The sequence below is a fragment of the Orcinus orca genome, chromosome 21 (genome assembly GCF_937001465.1).
Source record: "Orcinus orca chromosome 21, mOrcOrc1.1, whole genome shotgun sequence".
Taxonomy (NCBI): Eukaryota; Metazoa; Chordata; class Mammalia; order Artiodactyla; family Delphinidae; genus Orcinus; species Orcinus orca.
Window position 1 is genome coordinate 18,272,861 of NC_064579.1, and position 15,333 is coordinate 18,288,193.

General features: G+C 36.9%; 1 protein-coding gene across 6 annotated transcripts in view; it reads right to left on the reverse strand.

Annotated features, from left to right (window-relative positions):
• The window catches only part of FGL1 (fibrinogen like 1), a 58,286-nt gene that overhangs the window by 19,106 nt on the left and 23,847 nt on the right, over positions 1 to 15,333 (reverse strand). For 3 of the 6 annotated variants that reach the window (XM_033400650.2, XM_049704145.1, XM_033400649.2), the window contains 2 exons: positions 3,252 to 3,331; positions 899 to 1,079 (listed from right to left, as the gene is read on the reverse strand). In XM_033400650.2, coding sequence (XP_033256541.1) covers positions 899 to 1,079; positions 3,252 to 3,314 — 244 coding nt within the window. In that variant the 5' untranslated portion in view covers positions 3,315 to 3,331. Of the gene's footprint in view, positions 1 to 898; positions 1,132 to 3,251; positions 3,332 to 7,276; positions 7,371 to 14,078; positions 14,189 to 15,333 lie in introns of those variants that run through there. The other 3 variants (XM_049704144.1, XM_012535674.3, XM_033400652.2) reach the window with 3 other exon arrangements.

Sequence of the window (15,333 nt, forward strand, 5' to 3'; positions counted from 1 at the left end):
TCTACGTACTACCGTGCTTTCATTCATAAATATGAGGCTCTAGCATGTTCCAAGGACTCTGACGGGAAATAAGGAGGAAAGAGTGCATGAAACATCATCCCAGACCTTATAAAGTATCCAGTTAATTGACAAAGATAGGCTCATAAACAGAGAAATTATAATATATCATGGCAGTACAGTAGACATACTACAGTATAGAAGAACAAAGCATTCCAGATGTCATTCTCATTTGTGACAACTATTATTTGTTTATTTTAAAGTTGGCTGGAGGAAATCAGGTGAATACTTTTCTGTAGGGAACAGGACATGTGTAGGGATAAGTGCAATACGTTAGCAGTTTAAGATCATTTAGTTTCTGGGGGGAAACCTGGCCTAATCAAAGGGAAAATGACCAAACTGTAAAATATACACATAAAACATAAATAATAGGCAAATGATTTATTTTCCTAAATAACTCTGATTCTTTTTCCTGACCTGCCCTTTTATTCTATTACCTTACTTACCATCCTAAGGCATGTCAGGGTTTCAGAAGGGAAAATTGTATAAATGAAATGAAGCAAGATACAGTACACAAATAAAAAACTGTAAAATTTCACAAATATAATCTGCCATTTGCACACTGATACTTAAACAATCCATTGTCATGATCTCTAATTAAACTATTGGGATCCTCAGATAATTGGCATATGCTATTAAATGTCCCTTGCAGAGATAACAGAGAGAAAGGGGTAAAATATAGTAGAAGACGTTTAAATTTGGTATAATGCTTCATGTTGCTTCTTACTGGAATAGGAAAAGCTCTTTAGCAAAACCTGAAGTGATCAAGTTACTAGCACCACCACTGCACACGGGTGTATGATGTAAGTTATGGAAACACATAAGAAACATAGATTCTGACCTGCATATTGCCTCTTGCCTCCAAGGTCAATGACGCTATTCTCCTCTCCTTTATCAAGGAACTGGACTTCCTTCTCATGCAAAAGCTGCTCGATCTTGACTCGCTGCTGCTTGACCCGGGTCTCAAGCAGGTGCACCTGGGCTCTGAGCCGCGCCTGCTCCTGCAGGCAGTTCTCGAGAGCCTGCAGAGTAACGCGCATCTCGTTCTTAGGAAGAATAAACGCTCCGAACAAGCTGGATAAATTAACGATTCAAATTTGTCCCCAACTCCCGTTTCAGAATAATATTCTACCCAGAAAGTGGTTTGCAAGTTCTAACACTGTTTGTTATTTGGAGAATAAGAAATTATGGCTTACGGTAAAGTGCTTGAACTAAAAAATGATATAAAATAATCTGAATGACTACACCAAGAGCTGTAGAGTGGTTGTCTCATTTGATCCTCGTAACGATTCCACGAGGTAGGAAGGGACTCATCCTTGAGGAAACTTGCAATTTCTCAAGGAAACAGGAAATTCTCAGCGGGCAAGAGGAGTCAGGATTCATATCCAGTTCAAGGATCCTACTCTCAAACGCTACGTATCACCGCCTGAGTGCTTTCTTAACAGGAAAGTGCTTTACAGCATCATTACATGTGACTAGTGTGTCAGTCTCTAAAATAAACAAGGCTTTTGAATGACCTTTTTGTATTGATACATTTTAAAAATATATTGAATGTTCATAACCTGATGACACATGGTCACCTTTCTAAGGGATGCTACTTTAGACCCTCAGATCCCTGAGTATCTTACCCATTTACCTGTTTCTGGAAATTCTACTGGAGTCACTTTACCTTTTGGCTTACTTATTGTTTTTCCCTTAATTACTTCAAAACAGGATGCAGAAGCCTGAGTCTTTCAGTTAAATTGTTTACTTTCTCTAAAAAAGGCAAATAACCCAAGAATATTGCATGTGAAAGAGTTTATCAGCTTCCTTCTACAGTGGCATCTGACTGAGTGGATTTCTCCAGAGCTAAAGCAAATGTGGTGAGTTGGGAAGGGGAGTTGCAGAGGTGTGCCTCCTGGGAAGAGCTACTGAGACCAAGAAGCTGCAGTAAAGACCCTTAAGTACTCAACGCTGGGAGAGTTACTAGGGGATAGTGAAGAGAAAGGACAAAAGACAAAGTTTTGCCTTTTTCCTGTTTTTACTTTGACAACTCTATTTGCAGCTCATGTCATGATCTCCTGTGATAAGCATAAATGTTTGCTGAGAAATTATGAATTTTAACATGTAAGTGCCTTACACTACTTTTATATACATTATTTCCTAAAATAGGCATTTGAATACAGTCAGACATATTTCCCAATTTATAATTGCATAACTTCCTGTTTCTATCTTTATGTGCTACCTTGTATTCATTCCATAAATATGAGGGCATACTGTGTTCTGGGCACTTTGCTAGGCTGTCTGAACAGCATGCTCAGATATTCTGTTTGGGGCAAAAGAAAGAGGAAAATACATTGTCTTCCTGTGAAGGACTATAACATAAACATAGAAATTCAGCCTCTAAACTGAAGGTCATATAGCAAGAGAATGGAGAAATGATAGTAGAGGACTCCTCCCTCCTGTCTCCAGGCCCAAGTCACTGAAGCTCTCCCAGCTGTTTCTCTAGGACTATTACTTATTTTCAGACTCTCTCTTCAACTCTCTTTGATTTATCCTCTCTGAACGAGTTATTTGCTTAGCCCCCTGAGTTATACCTGTCTAAAAAATGAACAGCAAAGACATTTTATGGCATCTGGAATCCTGTGTTGCTTTCTAATAGTGGGAAATTGGTTGTGATGTTGTTAAATATAGTGGACTATACAATTTAAAAATAACTAAAGGATTACAGGGCAAGGATGTTCAATTTTTATGTGACTACATATACAGTGTTAGTAAGCTTATTTAAAACTTAGGCGTTTTCTTTCTCCCAGAACTTTGAGTAAATGATTGTTTTTCCCTTTTTACTCATGAATGGAGAGAGGCACAAGTTCATTGCAATTACTTTCAAATAATCTGTTTAGTTTACACTGACAGTGTCCGATACTGGAACGCTCAAGATCAATTTCAAAAGACAGTTTTAAATTCTTAATATTATGCAACCACCCAAATAACCCCAGTAAATAAAAAAGATTTTACTTAGTGTGAATACTGATTTTTACTTTAAAGGTTTTGTTTTTAAGCACTTAATAAGTGCCTATTACGTGGCAGGTGCTTTTTCATTTTCCCCCTAGTTAAGTTTTTTTAGTGACAAGTTACTATAGACTTTCTGCAAAATAAAAGAAAATTCAGATCTAAGTGGGTATTTAAAACAATAGCTTTTGTAATGAGCTTACCCAGCTTTCCCTGCCCATCACCAGAACAGTGGTGAGAAGGATGAAACTGATCCTCTTCACCATTTTTCCCACTGAAAGAACTGCAAGAACAAAAAGAATTTCATAAACTTAATTTATTGTGAATTTTTCATGAGGCCAATGCTGGCTTGACTCAATGTGATCCAGGAGGTCAGACACAGCTCCAGGCCGTGTCTAATCTGACAGTCGCCATGGAAATTCTCCTGGACTTTCCCAGGCTTCTCCCCACAGAAGGATGCTCACTGTTACCTTGTATAGAATTGAACCAGTTCCACAGCAAAAACAGAGGAACTCTGGCTCTTGGGAGTATGAAAAAGGCACAGGCTCTTTAAGCACAAAGACGTGGTTTCATATTTTGGCTCAGCCAGTTCCTAGTTGTGTGACCCTAGGCAACTTACTATAAAATGCTCCTGATCTGTAAAATAGACATCATAATTCTCACCTTATAGGACTGTGGTCATTTTGATGTAATATTTTCAAACACCCTAGCATATGATAAGTGCTAAGTGAACAGTCACTCATTTTGTATATGGAAGACTTTTTATTTTGACAAAAAGGAAGAAAGAAAAAGTTACAACAAATAGAAGGTGATATGCATTATTTTTCTCAGTGTCTTAATGTACAGGCAGCTACCAAGATAATATAAAACTTTAATCTCTCTTTAAAGTTGTAGAGGAAAATTAACTTTACCACTTCATGAGATTATTTTTTAAATCAGTCTTGAATTCATGAATCTTGATGAAAAATTTTGTTCATCCTCAAAATAACTTCTGTATGCTGCCAGTGGTGAATTTTCATAAATTTTAGAAGCTAAGGAGCCTAGAAGGGCAGAAATACCTGCATAATCTTCAAACAAATTGATACCTATGGTTTTTGCTAAAAAAAGAACCAGAATCAACTGAATTATTTATTTGTCAGCCTATTTTTATTCTTATAAAATCTATGACCACTAGGTCCTTTTCATGTATCTCTTTCTCAATTTTTACATAATTTAAAAAGTGGTTCCTAAACTTTGCTGTCCATTGGGATCACTTGGGGAGCTTTAAAAATATTTCCACGCCCAGAAATTGAATCAAATGTCTAAAGGTGGCAGTCAGGGCTTAGAATTTTTAAAAGACTCCCAGCTGATTCCAATGTACAGCAAAGTTTGAAAAGCAAGGATTTAGGGACTTAATAGACAATTTTTTTTTCCAGTCTATGCTAACAAAATAGGTAGTTCTCAGTCCTTCTGGGGCCAAAAAAAAAAAAAAAGTTACAGAATGAGAGGGGCACTACTTAAATTCAGGGACAAATAGCATGCGTGGGCATCTTGGGAAGCACTGCAAGATATAATGTGAATTTCTTAAATATGTGAAATTTGTGCAGTACAGAGAGTAATAAAGAGTCTCCTAGATAAAACCATATAATTTTACTTCACACAACTTTACTTCTGGCTGATGTATTTTTTTATTACATACCTAGCACTGTCCTAGGCTATGCATTTTATAAGCATCTTATTTAATCCTCAAATAACTCTATAAGGCAACTACTATTATCCTCATCATATAAATGGATAGATCAGAGAGCTTAAGTCACTGAAGACCCAGCAATTGGGCTGAGGGCTTTCCACCTTGAAAGCCCGTGACCCCCAACCTGTATTCTGCATGGCCTTCCTTTCTATATACATACACACCTGTTTTATATATATATATATATATATATGTAGGGACACAGGCTGCACAGAGGTATAGAGGCCCTGCTACTTGGCTTTCTCCAGTGAACACCACTCTCACTCCTAAACATGGCTGTGACTTATTTGTTCCTAAGTCATGTGCTTCTGCAAAGGAACATTAAGTCAACCTGGCAGGAGAGGACAGGTCTCCTGCCAGGTTGACAGGAGAGGAGACAGCTGCACTAAACAGAAGCAGTCCTACAGAATCGTGGCATCAACAAGCATTTATTGATTATTGGCTATCTGCTCAGCACTGTGCCACATGCTGCGGGAAAATAAAATACAGCTGCCACATCAAGGCAATGTTTTGGGGAAGAAATGAAAATAAATATTAAAAGGGAAATTAAAGATAACATAAATTTAATTACATATTGTTTCATGTATTATATTTCAATTTAATCTACATTAAACCATATGTAATTAAATATAAAAACTAAATTTTTCCAGGTGACCTCTCAAGACAAAATTAATTACTTCCTCCACTGTGATCCCATACTCTGTTTACAAACAAATATAGCATTCATTCACTCAGTAAACACTGTTTGCATGCCTGCTATGCTCCAGGCACTGTGCCAGGTGAGATGGAATTATCACTTGATTTGTTTTTACATGTCTCTCTCCAACTGCTTCCTTTTGTCCATGCTATTTTGTTTAGAATAGGATTCTTGAAGGCAAAGGCCACACCTTGCTATAACTGTTGTATCCCTAGCATCTAACTTATTATGGCGACCCTAATAAAAGTTTAGTTATTGCCTCTGAAGAAGAATTTCCCCGAGAGGGAAAATCTTTCTCAGAGGGAAAAATATGAGTTCCTTGCCATAAAGCTAGTCTGTTTGCAGTGACATACTTCCCCTCCTATGCTTATCCTTGTCAAGGGGAAAACAATGGGCTAAGTATATTTTTGAAAATAAGTGTTAAGAAGGTGTCAGGGGGCTTCCCTGGTGGTGCAGTGGTTGAGAACCTGCCTGCTAATGCAGGGGACACAGGTTCGAGCCCTGGTCTGGGAGGATCCCACATGCCGCAGAGCAACTAGGCCCGTGAGCCACAACTACTGAGCCTGCGCGTCTGGAGTCTGTGCTCCGCAACAAGAGAGGCCGCGATAGTGAGAGGCCTGCGCACCGCGATGAAGAGTGGCCCCCGCTTGCCACAACTAGAGAAAGCCCTCGCACAGAAACAAAGACCCAACACAGCAAAAATTAATAATTTAATTAATAAACTCCTACCCCCAACATCTTATTAAAAAAAAAAAGGAGTTAGGGACTTTGGGTTGGATTGAACACATACATTTTTTTCTTTCTCACAAAACCCCACTAGAAAGGAGTAAAGAAAAATGGAAAAGACATGGATTGACAAGGTGGAAGAGAAAGGGAGAGGAGAAAACACCTGGCATACAATGTCAACCAGATGACAAAAAGCACACAGGGGAATTGGCAGAGCTGCTAAAACTGAATAGCAAGCAGTAGCAGCAGGGAGTACCACAAGAAGCAAGCTAGGTTGCATTGCAGTATCCCAGATGGTGCTAGCTTGGAGGTGACCACTAGCTTGGAAGGCAGGGTGGAGGTGATGGGCTGATACCCAGCTTCTCACCTAAATCGTGAACAGCCAGGTGAATAAGGTTTTTCCCACCCCATCAAAAAATGAAAGGCTTCTTCTTTTTTTAAATATTTTTTAAAAATTAATTAATTAAGTTTTGGCTGCATTGGGTCTTCATTGTTGCACACGGGCTTTCTCTAGTTGCAGCGAGCAGGGGCTACTCTTTGTTGCAGTGTGCGGGCTTCTCATTGAAGTGGCTTCTCTTGTTGCGGAGCAGGGGCTCTAGGCGCGCAGGCTTCAGTAGTTGTGGAGCATGGGCTCAGTAGTTGTGGCTCGCGGGCTCTAGAGCGCAGGCTCAGTAGTTGTGGCACAGGGGCTTAGTTGCTCCGTGGCATGTGGAATCTTCCCAGACCAGGGCTCGAACCCATGCCCCCTGCATTGGCAGGTGGATTCTTAACCACTGTGCCACCAGGGAAGCCCTGAAAGGCTTATTTCTATTAAGGTCGAACCAAAGAGACTCCAGGTATCATGACCACAGGTACAATGGAGGTCAAAAGAGAGACACTGTTCTATAAGTTTGAGCCCTCCCCAGGTTACTTCCATCCTGGCAGCTAGATAGCCACGCAGGCAGCTCTAAACTCCTCCTATTATTTTCCAGGCCAGAGATTGTGTGATTCCTCTCTGGAGGAATGAATAGTGTCACAGAAAAGATCTTCAAAAGTTGACATTGGGAGATTCCCCAACAAAAGAGCTATGTTCTTACCTGATCATTCTCCAAAGAAGCCCATCAGTTGGCAAGCTTCTTTTATGCACACAGGAAAGGTATAGGCACAATATTTTGCTTATTTCTTTTCTGTCTGAAGGGAGGCTTATTTTAAATTACATTCTGTGTCCATATTTATTTAACAGTTTAAAGAGAAGCACTTAAAGAGCAAACTTTCTATATGACAACACTGGGCAGAAATCCATATGATAGCAATTAATTTACCATGAAAGTATATAATTTACTTGTTATCATTTAACCCTTTTATCCAACATTGTAGCATATACCAGAAAAAACCATAATTCAAAAAGACACATGCACCCCAATGTTCATTGCAGCACTATTTACAATAGCCAGGTCATGGAAGAAACCTAAATGCCCATCGACAGACGAATGGATAAAGAAGATGTGGTATGTATATATAATGGAATATTACTCAGCCATAAAAATGAACGAAACTGGGTAATTTGTAGAGACGTGGATGGACCTATAGACTGTCTTACAGAGTGAAGTAAGTCAGAAAGAGAAAAACAAATGTCGTATATTATCGCATGTATGTGAAATCTAGAAAAATGGTATACATGAACTGGTTTGTAGGGCCGAAATAAAGACACAGATGTAGAGAACACAGATGTAGAGAACAAACGTATGGACACCAAGGGCGGGAAAGTGGGGCAGGGGGGCGGGGGGTGGTGATGGTGTGATGAATTGGGAGATTGGGATTGACATGTATACACTAATATGTATATGACAGATAACTAATAAAAAAATAAAGTTAAAAATATCCAACATTGTAAATAAAATAACCAAAATACACAGAAGGAAGTGAAGTGCTGAGTAGATTACACAGCTAAATGGACAAAGAAATTAGATAAAACACAAGAAGACATACAATTGTTCATTACAGAAAAGTTCCAAAGAGCATTTATAGACCCATTTTTTTCAGTAAGTCATCCTTTTATACATGCATATGATAAAGTTTGTAGCAACAGTTTAGGAAAACGGATATTTTACTCTGTTATCCTAGTAGCTAGTTTTCTTTAAATTCAAGCACGTATTGTGTACCTGCTTTATGCCAGGTGCTATGTATACTAGATGCTTATACATATAGCTTATTTTAAATATATTTAATTATATTAAAAGTATTAGCTTATATTAACATGTAGAGAAAATTAAGTTAATTATGGCATTTAAAATGTTTTCCAATGTAAAATAGAGACCCTCCCCACCCCTTCTCTGTGGGCTTTTAGAGGGGATAGAAGTGGCATGACAAGAAAAATGCAAGCAAACAGAAGTACGAACAAATTGAGAAGGAAGATGAATAGGCTTGCTATCAGTATCTTCTAATTGATAAAATAATCTTGGAATTCTATTAAAAACTCATCTAGGTAGCTCTTTTTTATATGAAAGATAAAGTCAGAGCCCATTTGCAATGCAGTAGTCTCCTAAACTTTGCATTTGCTTATGTTGAGTTCATACCTACAAAATTCGCAAAATTTCAGGTTGAAATAAAAACCCTGATCCAAGACATCTGATGTTATAAACAAATACATTTTCATCCTGATCCTGGGGGTAGTTTCATGTTTCTTTTGTCTGGGAGCTCTTGGAAGGATCTGCCATTATCATCGGTCCATCTGTCAAGACTCTATTTGTAAAGAAAGAGCTTGCAGAAGAATAAATTCTCACTACAATTATGACAATTTACGTATATATGGAATGAAGACATTTCCACCTTTCCTGTTAGGCATAGCAGTCAAACACTGCTATAGTAAGACTTATTTTCTTTAGATTTAGCTATACCAGTGGTCTAATCTTGTTCATTTAGACATAATTATATGCAATTAAGGCCTAATAAAATACAACAAATCTCTGAAAAATGTGCCTCCTTTCCTCCATCAGAATGAAAGATAGAAAAAAAATATGAGGAAAAACAAGAAAGAAAGAATCCAATTAGTTTCAATGTCTGTATTCCATAAATCCCATTGGAAAAAATATGTATATGTTGTCAATGTATCTACCGTTGTCTGTGATTTTGAGTAGTATTTCACTGTAAACTTATCACTGATCTTTTTCCTAAGAAGAGCTGAGATAGTAACTAGTGCTCTCTAAAGATCATAAAAAACAAAAAGCTATTTGTCTGGTTTATGAATTATATGTAGTATTTTTCTACTTGAATCATAAATATCTTCAATGTTTTCTGCTATACTGACCAGCTTCTGAATTATCTATCCTTTTTCAAAATAGAAAGGCAAGTACCCTTTGACTTTAATACTATCGCTAATTCTCTCAGTTAACATGTTTTTCAATACTATGTAAAATTGTGATTTAAAAAGGCTACTTTTAAAAAGAAAAATGAACAAACCTCCATACCGTGAAAACGCAGATATAACAGAAAGCAGGGACTTGAACAGATAGTTGTACACCAATGTTTACAGCAGCATTATTCGCAATAGACAAAAGGTAGAAACAACCCAAATGTGTATTGACAGATGACTAGATGAACAGAATGACATATATACGCACAATGAAATATTAACTTGAAACTAACACAATATTGTAAATCAACTACACTTCAGAAAAACAGAAAAAAACCCCAACAACAAAAAAAGTGTTAGATTCCAGTGAAGGGGGATGGAGTAGAAGGAATGAGCCCAGGGACAGCTGATTTTCATCATAAACCTCTCTGTATTATTTGACTTTCTTTAACTATGTACATTTTGATACACATTTTTAAATATCAAATTTTAAAACTTCATGATTTAATTTACATATGAGAGGATTTTCAGACAGTGATTCCCTGACATGATTTTAAGTGTTTTTAACTGTCATTATCTAAAATTATTTTAAAATAACAACATATTACCACATACTGGGTGGCTTAAAATAACAGAAGCTTATTGCCTCACATTCTGGAGGATAGAAATATGAAGTCAAGTCAGCATGCCTATGCACCCTTCAAGAAGCTCTAAGGAAGAATCAATCCTTCCCTGCCTCTTCTAGCTTCTGGTGGTTGCCAGCAATCTTTGGCCTTCCTTGGCCTGTGTCAACATAACTCTACTCTCTGCCTCCATCTTCACATGGCTGTCTTCCTTTGTATGTCTCTGCGTCCAAATTTCTGTCTTAATACAAGGACCCCAGTCATTGGATTAAGGTTCCAATATGACTTATTGTAATTTGATTACATCTCCAAAGACCCTATTTCCAAATAAGGTTACACTCACAAGTAACGGGATTTAGAATTGAACATATCACTTTAGAAGACACAATTTAACCCAGTACAGGTACCCAACAAAATATTTGTTGAATGGATGAGAAGAAAAATTGTGAACCTAAGTTACAATTTTAGAACTTCCCAGTATCTGTTATTGCAATTTTATAGTTGTTTACTAGAGACCGAATTCAGTTGGTCTGCTGAATTTATTAGATGTCCCTGTCAGATTCCCTCCATCATCTCCCCACTCCCAGTAACAACTAGAAACACTTAACAAACTATGCCTTTCATAAGGTTTTTATTGATTTGCAAATATGACATTGCAGTGTGTGATAGCTTAAAAAGAGTTACTTTTAAAAGAGATATTTGGATTTATAAAATCCCCAAAGGAAAAAAAAATAACTGAAAACTTAATACCTAAAATATTTAAAATTTGGCTCTTAATGGGCTAAAGACATTATCATAGCTATCTCATAATAAATTATTAGTTTGACTCATTTTTCAGTTGGTAATAAATATATTTCTTGAGCAAAATCACAACAGGTATGCTCCTATTTAAAACGAAATCTCATTTGTATCGTTAAGGTCATTTATTATTTAATTTTAAAATTTACCATGAAGTTCAAGTAGCAAAAAGTAAAACAAAACAAAACAAAAAAACCCTCCACATAACGGAGGTTTCTTAACATGTAATCAACTACACAGTCATAAACATATAAAGTTTTTTAATGTTACAGAAAATAAGAAGCAAGATAATTGTTTTATTATAAGCAAGCAAAAGAAAATAAAGATGGAAAATAGCTGTTTTTTTTAAAACACAAAAGAGATTTTTGAAGTACAAAGTATTATCCCATGAGGTTAGAACACACAATCAAAATATAATTAAAGGAAGTGAGATCATCCAGTTGAACCCTGCCAACATCTGAGGAAGCAAGGCTCAGAGAGGGCATATCATCTGCCTAAAGAAATAAAATAGACCCTCCTAGAGTAATGAAAATAAAAACAAAATTAAACAAATGGGACCTAATTAAACTTAAAAGCTTTTGCTTTTAAGCAAAGGAAACCATAAACAAGGCGAAAAGACAACCCTCAGAATGGGAGAAAATATTTACAAATGAAGCAACTGACACTTATTTGTGGAATTTTAAAAAAATGATAAAATGAACTTATTTACAAAACAGAAACAGACCCACAGACACAGAAAACAAACTTATGGTTACCAAAGGGGAGAGGGGTGGGGACAAATTAGGAGCTTGGGATTAAAATATACACACTATTATATATAAAATAGATAAACAAAAAGGACCTACTGTATAGGTAGGTCCTTGTTTTATATATATCTATATATATAAAACTGAATCACTTTGCTATATACTTGCAACTAACACAACATTGCAAATTACACTTCAATAAAAAATTATGTTCTTATATCTATATCTGAATCTGGCTCTTGCATAAGTGAAAGTGTGTGTTAAAAGTGCTCTGGGAGGGCTTCCCTGGTGGAGCAGTGGTTAAGAATCTGCCTGCCAATGTAGGGGACACGGGTTTGAGCACTGGTCTGGGAAGATCCCACATGCCGTGGAGCAACAAAGCCCATGTGCCACAACTACTGAGCCTGTGATCTAGAGACCGCGAGCCACAACTACTGAGCCCACCTGCCACAACTACTGAAGCCCACGTGCCTAGAGCCCGTGCTCCGCAACAAGAGAAGCCACTGCAATGAGAAGTCCGTGCACCACAATGAAGAGTAGCCCCTGCTCCTCGCAACTAAAGAAAGCCTCCGCAGCAATGAAGACCCAACGCAGCCAAAAAAACAAAAACAAAAAAAGTGCTCTGGGAGATGCTGGGAAATTATATTATATACAGATTGTAATGCATTATATTTGGTAGAAAATAAAGGGGCAGGAACTTCCCTGGTGGTGCAATGGTTAAGAATCTGCCTGCCAATGCAGCAGACACGGGTTCGAGCCCCGGTCCTGGAAGATCCCACATGCTGCGGAGCAACTAAGCCCGCATGCCACAACTACTGAGCCCGCATGCCACAACTACTGAAGGCCGTGTGCCTACAGCCCATGCTCTGCAAAGAGAGGAGCCACTGCAATGAGAAGCCTGTACACCACAACGAAGAATAGCCTCCATTCACCACAACTAGAGAAAAGCCCGCGCGCAGCAACAAAGACCCAACGCAGCCAAAAATAAATAGATAAATAAATATATTTTAAAAAAAGAAAAGAAAGAAAATAAAGGGGCAGTGAAAAAGCTTTGGCAGGTTTCTCTTGCCATTGAATTCCCAATTCATTGCCATTAAAATAATCAAATCTGATCTTTCCCAGAGAAAGGAGGCAGCCCCTAGTCTGGCAGATCCTTAAACAATAAGGCATTTCAAAATGTTATTATATATATTTAAAAGTCATTATATTAACTCGATCATCTTTAAAATAATTCCTGAGAATATCTTAAGTCTTTTAAAATTCCCCAGTGCCTCCATTAGTAATTCCAGCCATCTTCTATAATATTGAAGAAATGTTTAGGTATAAGAAACTTGCTTTGAAATTCTGATCTCCATCATTCATCATAGTAAACCATCATTAGACTGCAAACCTGGATTGTGGTGAAGTTATATCAGATTACTTCGCTCCTCACTATACAACTAGTTGTATTTATTTTACAATGTTTTTGCTTTGGTCTATCTCAAAATTTTAATTATTATAAAATTAAAACAGTTTTCAAATGGCTATTCTTTGATGTACTGTATCATTTGATATAAATTGTTCTAAGTGTAAGTCCGTTTTTTCCCAATAAAATCTTTGAGTTTTAATTGATTATAGTAAATTAAATTTAAACACAAAAATTTTAAGTTTGGGACTAAAATGTTCTACAGCTGACATGTTAACTTTTAAAAACACAATTACCAAACACAAGTTCATTACTAGCATGTAATGGTAATTCAAAAATGGTTGTTTTAAGTGAGCTATTATGAAAGGATACAGATAAAAGAAATTAAAAAGAAGAAAAAGTTACTGAAGGAAGCATATTTAATAAGTTAGCATTCACAAATGGTAACGTGTAAGACATATTAATGTGTCTCATATTAATGGAAGACAGTTAAAATTACCCATAAACAGACTTAGAGACTCCTTTTGGGTTATTTTCTTCTAATTTTTTCCCTTTTTCTGGTATTGGAATATAACAGTATCTTTGTTACTTATCTCAAGAATTTATACTCAATGAAAGCTTTAAAAAGCCAAATAAGTTTGATTCCCAAAAGAAAGAAATAAAGACCATTTTTGAAGTTTTTACTTCTGAAGAGGAAATTATAACATCATCCATTTTATTTTCCATTTTGTATATTAAAACTGCAAATCCTTTTATTTACATCAAATTCTCATCCAATTCATTCAAAATGTACCAGGAATGGAAAGGAGATGTAATTCTAAATCTCTTTTCCAAGTGGCAGAAGCAGCCGTCTCTCTAATCAGCCTGACCTTTCTCAAGGGCCAACAGTTGTTTCTTGAGTTATGCTTAATATCATACCTAGGAAATCAACTAGCATTACTACAATTATGTCAAATGTGCAGAGAGGTTAAATACCTTGCCTGAAGTCACAAATGAGTCAGAGACACAGCTTAGGCGAGGTCCAGCCACTCTGTCTCCCAGGCTCCTCCAACTGCATTCAGACTTTGTAATTGCTTCTCTGTTATTTGATTAGAAATAGGGACAGTGTTGATTCTGGCTTTAGTCCAGAAACAAATAGATGAGGAAATCAGTTTAACTGGAAGGAAAACTAAAAGAGGGAATTCAAGGACAAATCCCAGTACTCTGATATTTTTCTTTTTTTTCTCCTATTTGCATGAATTTTTACTAAAAATCCAATAATATATCTTTATAAAAACATATCTCTGATTTGTTAACCTCTTACTATTGTGCTCATCTACAGAATTTTTGAATTTTGACTAACTTCAATAATGTTCACTTGAAGATTAAGTAAAACCAAAGTTTGGTTGAAGCTTTGCTTTCTGGTACTAACGATAATAAAATTTTACCTATAAAGATACGGATTAGGGCTTCCCTGGTGGTGCAGTGGTTGAGAGTCTGCCTGCCGATGTAGGGTACACGGGTTCGTGCCCCAGTCCGGGAAGATCCCACATGCCGCGGAGTGGCTGGGCCCGTGAGCCATGACCGCTGAGCCTGCGCGTCCGGAGCCTGTGCTCCGCAACAGGAGAGGCCACAACAGTGAAAGGCCCGCGTACCGCAAAAAAAAAAAAAAAAGATACGGATTAAAAGTTCATTTCAACTACAATATGGAGAGAAGCCAAATTTTTCTTAGTTCTAAAAATGTGGTAAGTTAATAATTGTCAAGATGAAACAGTCAATTTCTTTGATCTTTAAGAAAAGCAAAAATATTCCCTGAGGTGCAAAATTGTGAAATTTATCTGTAAGCATCAATTATCCTCTGATCGAGCTGTTCCTTTTGTTTTAAACTGTAGAGGATTTTCTAATGTGTAAGATGTTAGCGCCATTAATCATTATTGCACAATAGTTTCAGACTGGAAACCCAGGTTCATCATTTCTTTTTTCATTCTGATGTAACTCACACTGTTGTTTGCTGTTTGTTCTGTGATCCCTATTTATTAACTCAGATTCCAGTAAAAAGTTGTTTTTCTCTCTGTTCTTTGTTGTTTCCTGGACTAAAGTATTGCTGGTGTTTGGCCTTCCCATTAAGCATTTTCTCATCATTCACTCAGAAATTTTCAAGTTTATTAAGGAAAAGGTAATCCTGATGATTTACTGGAAAGAAAAAGTCAACTAGGTTGAAGTGGTTTACACACATGGGATAAGTGGAAAT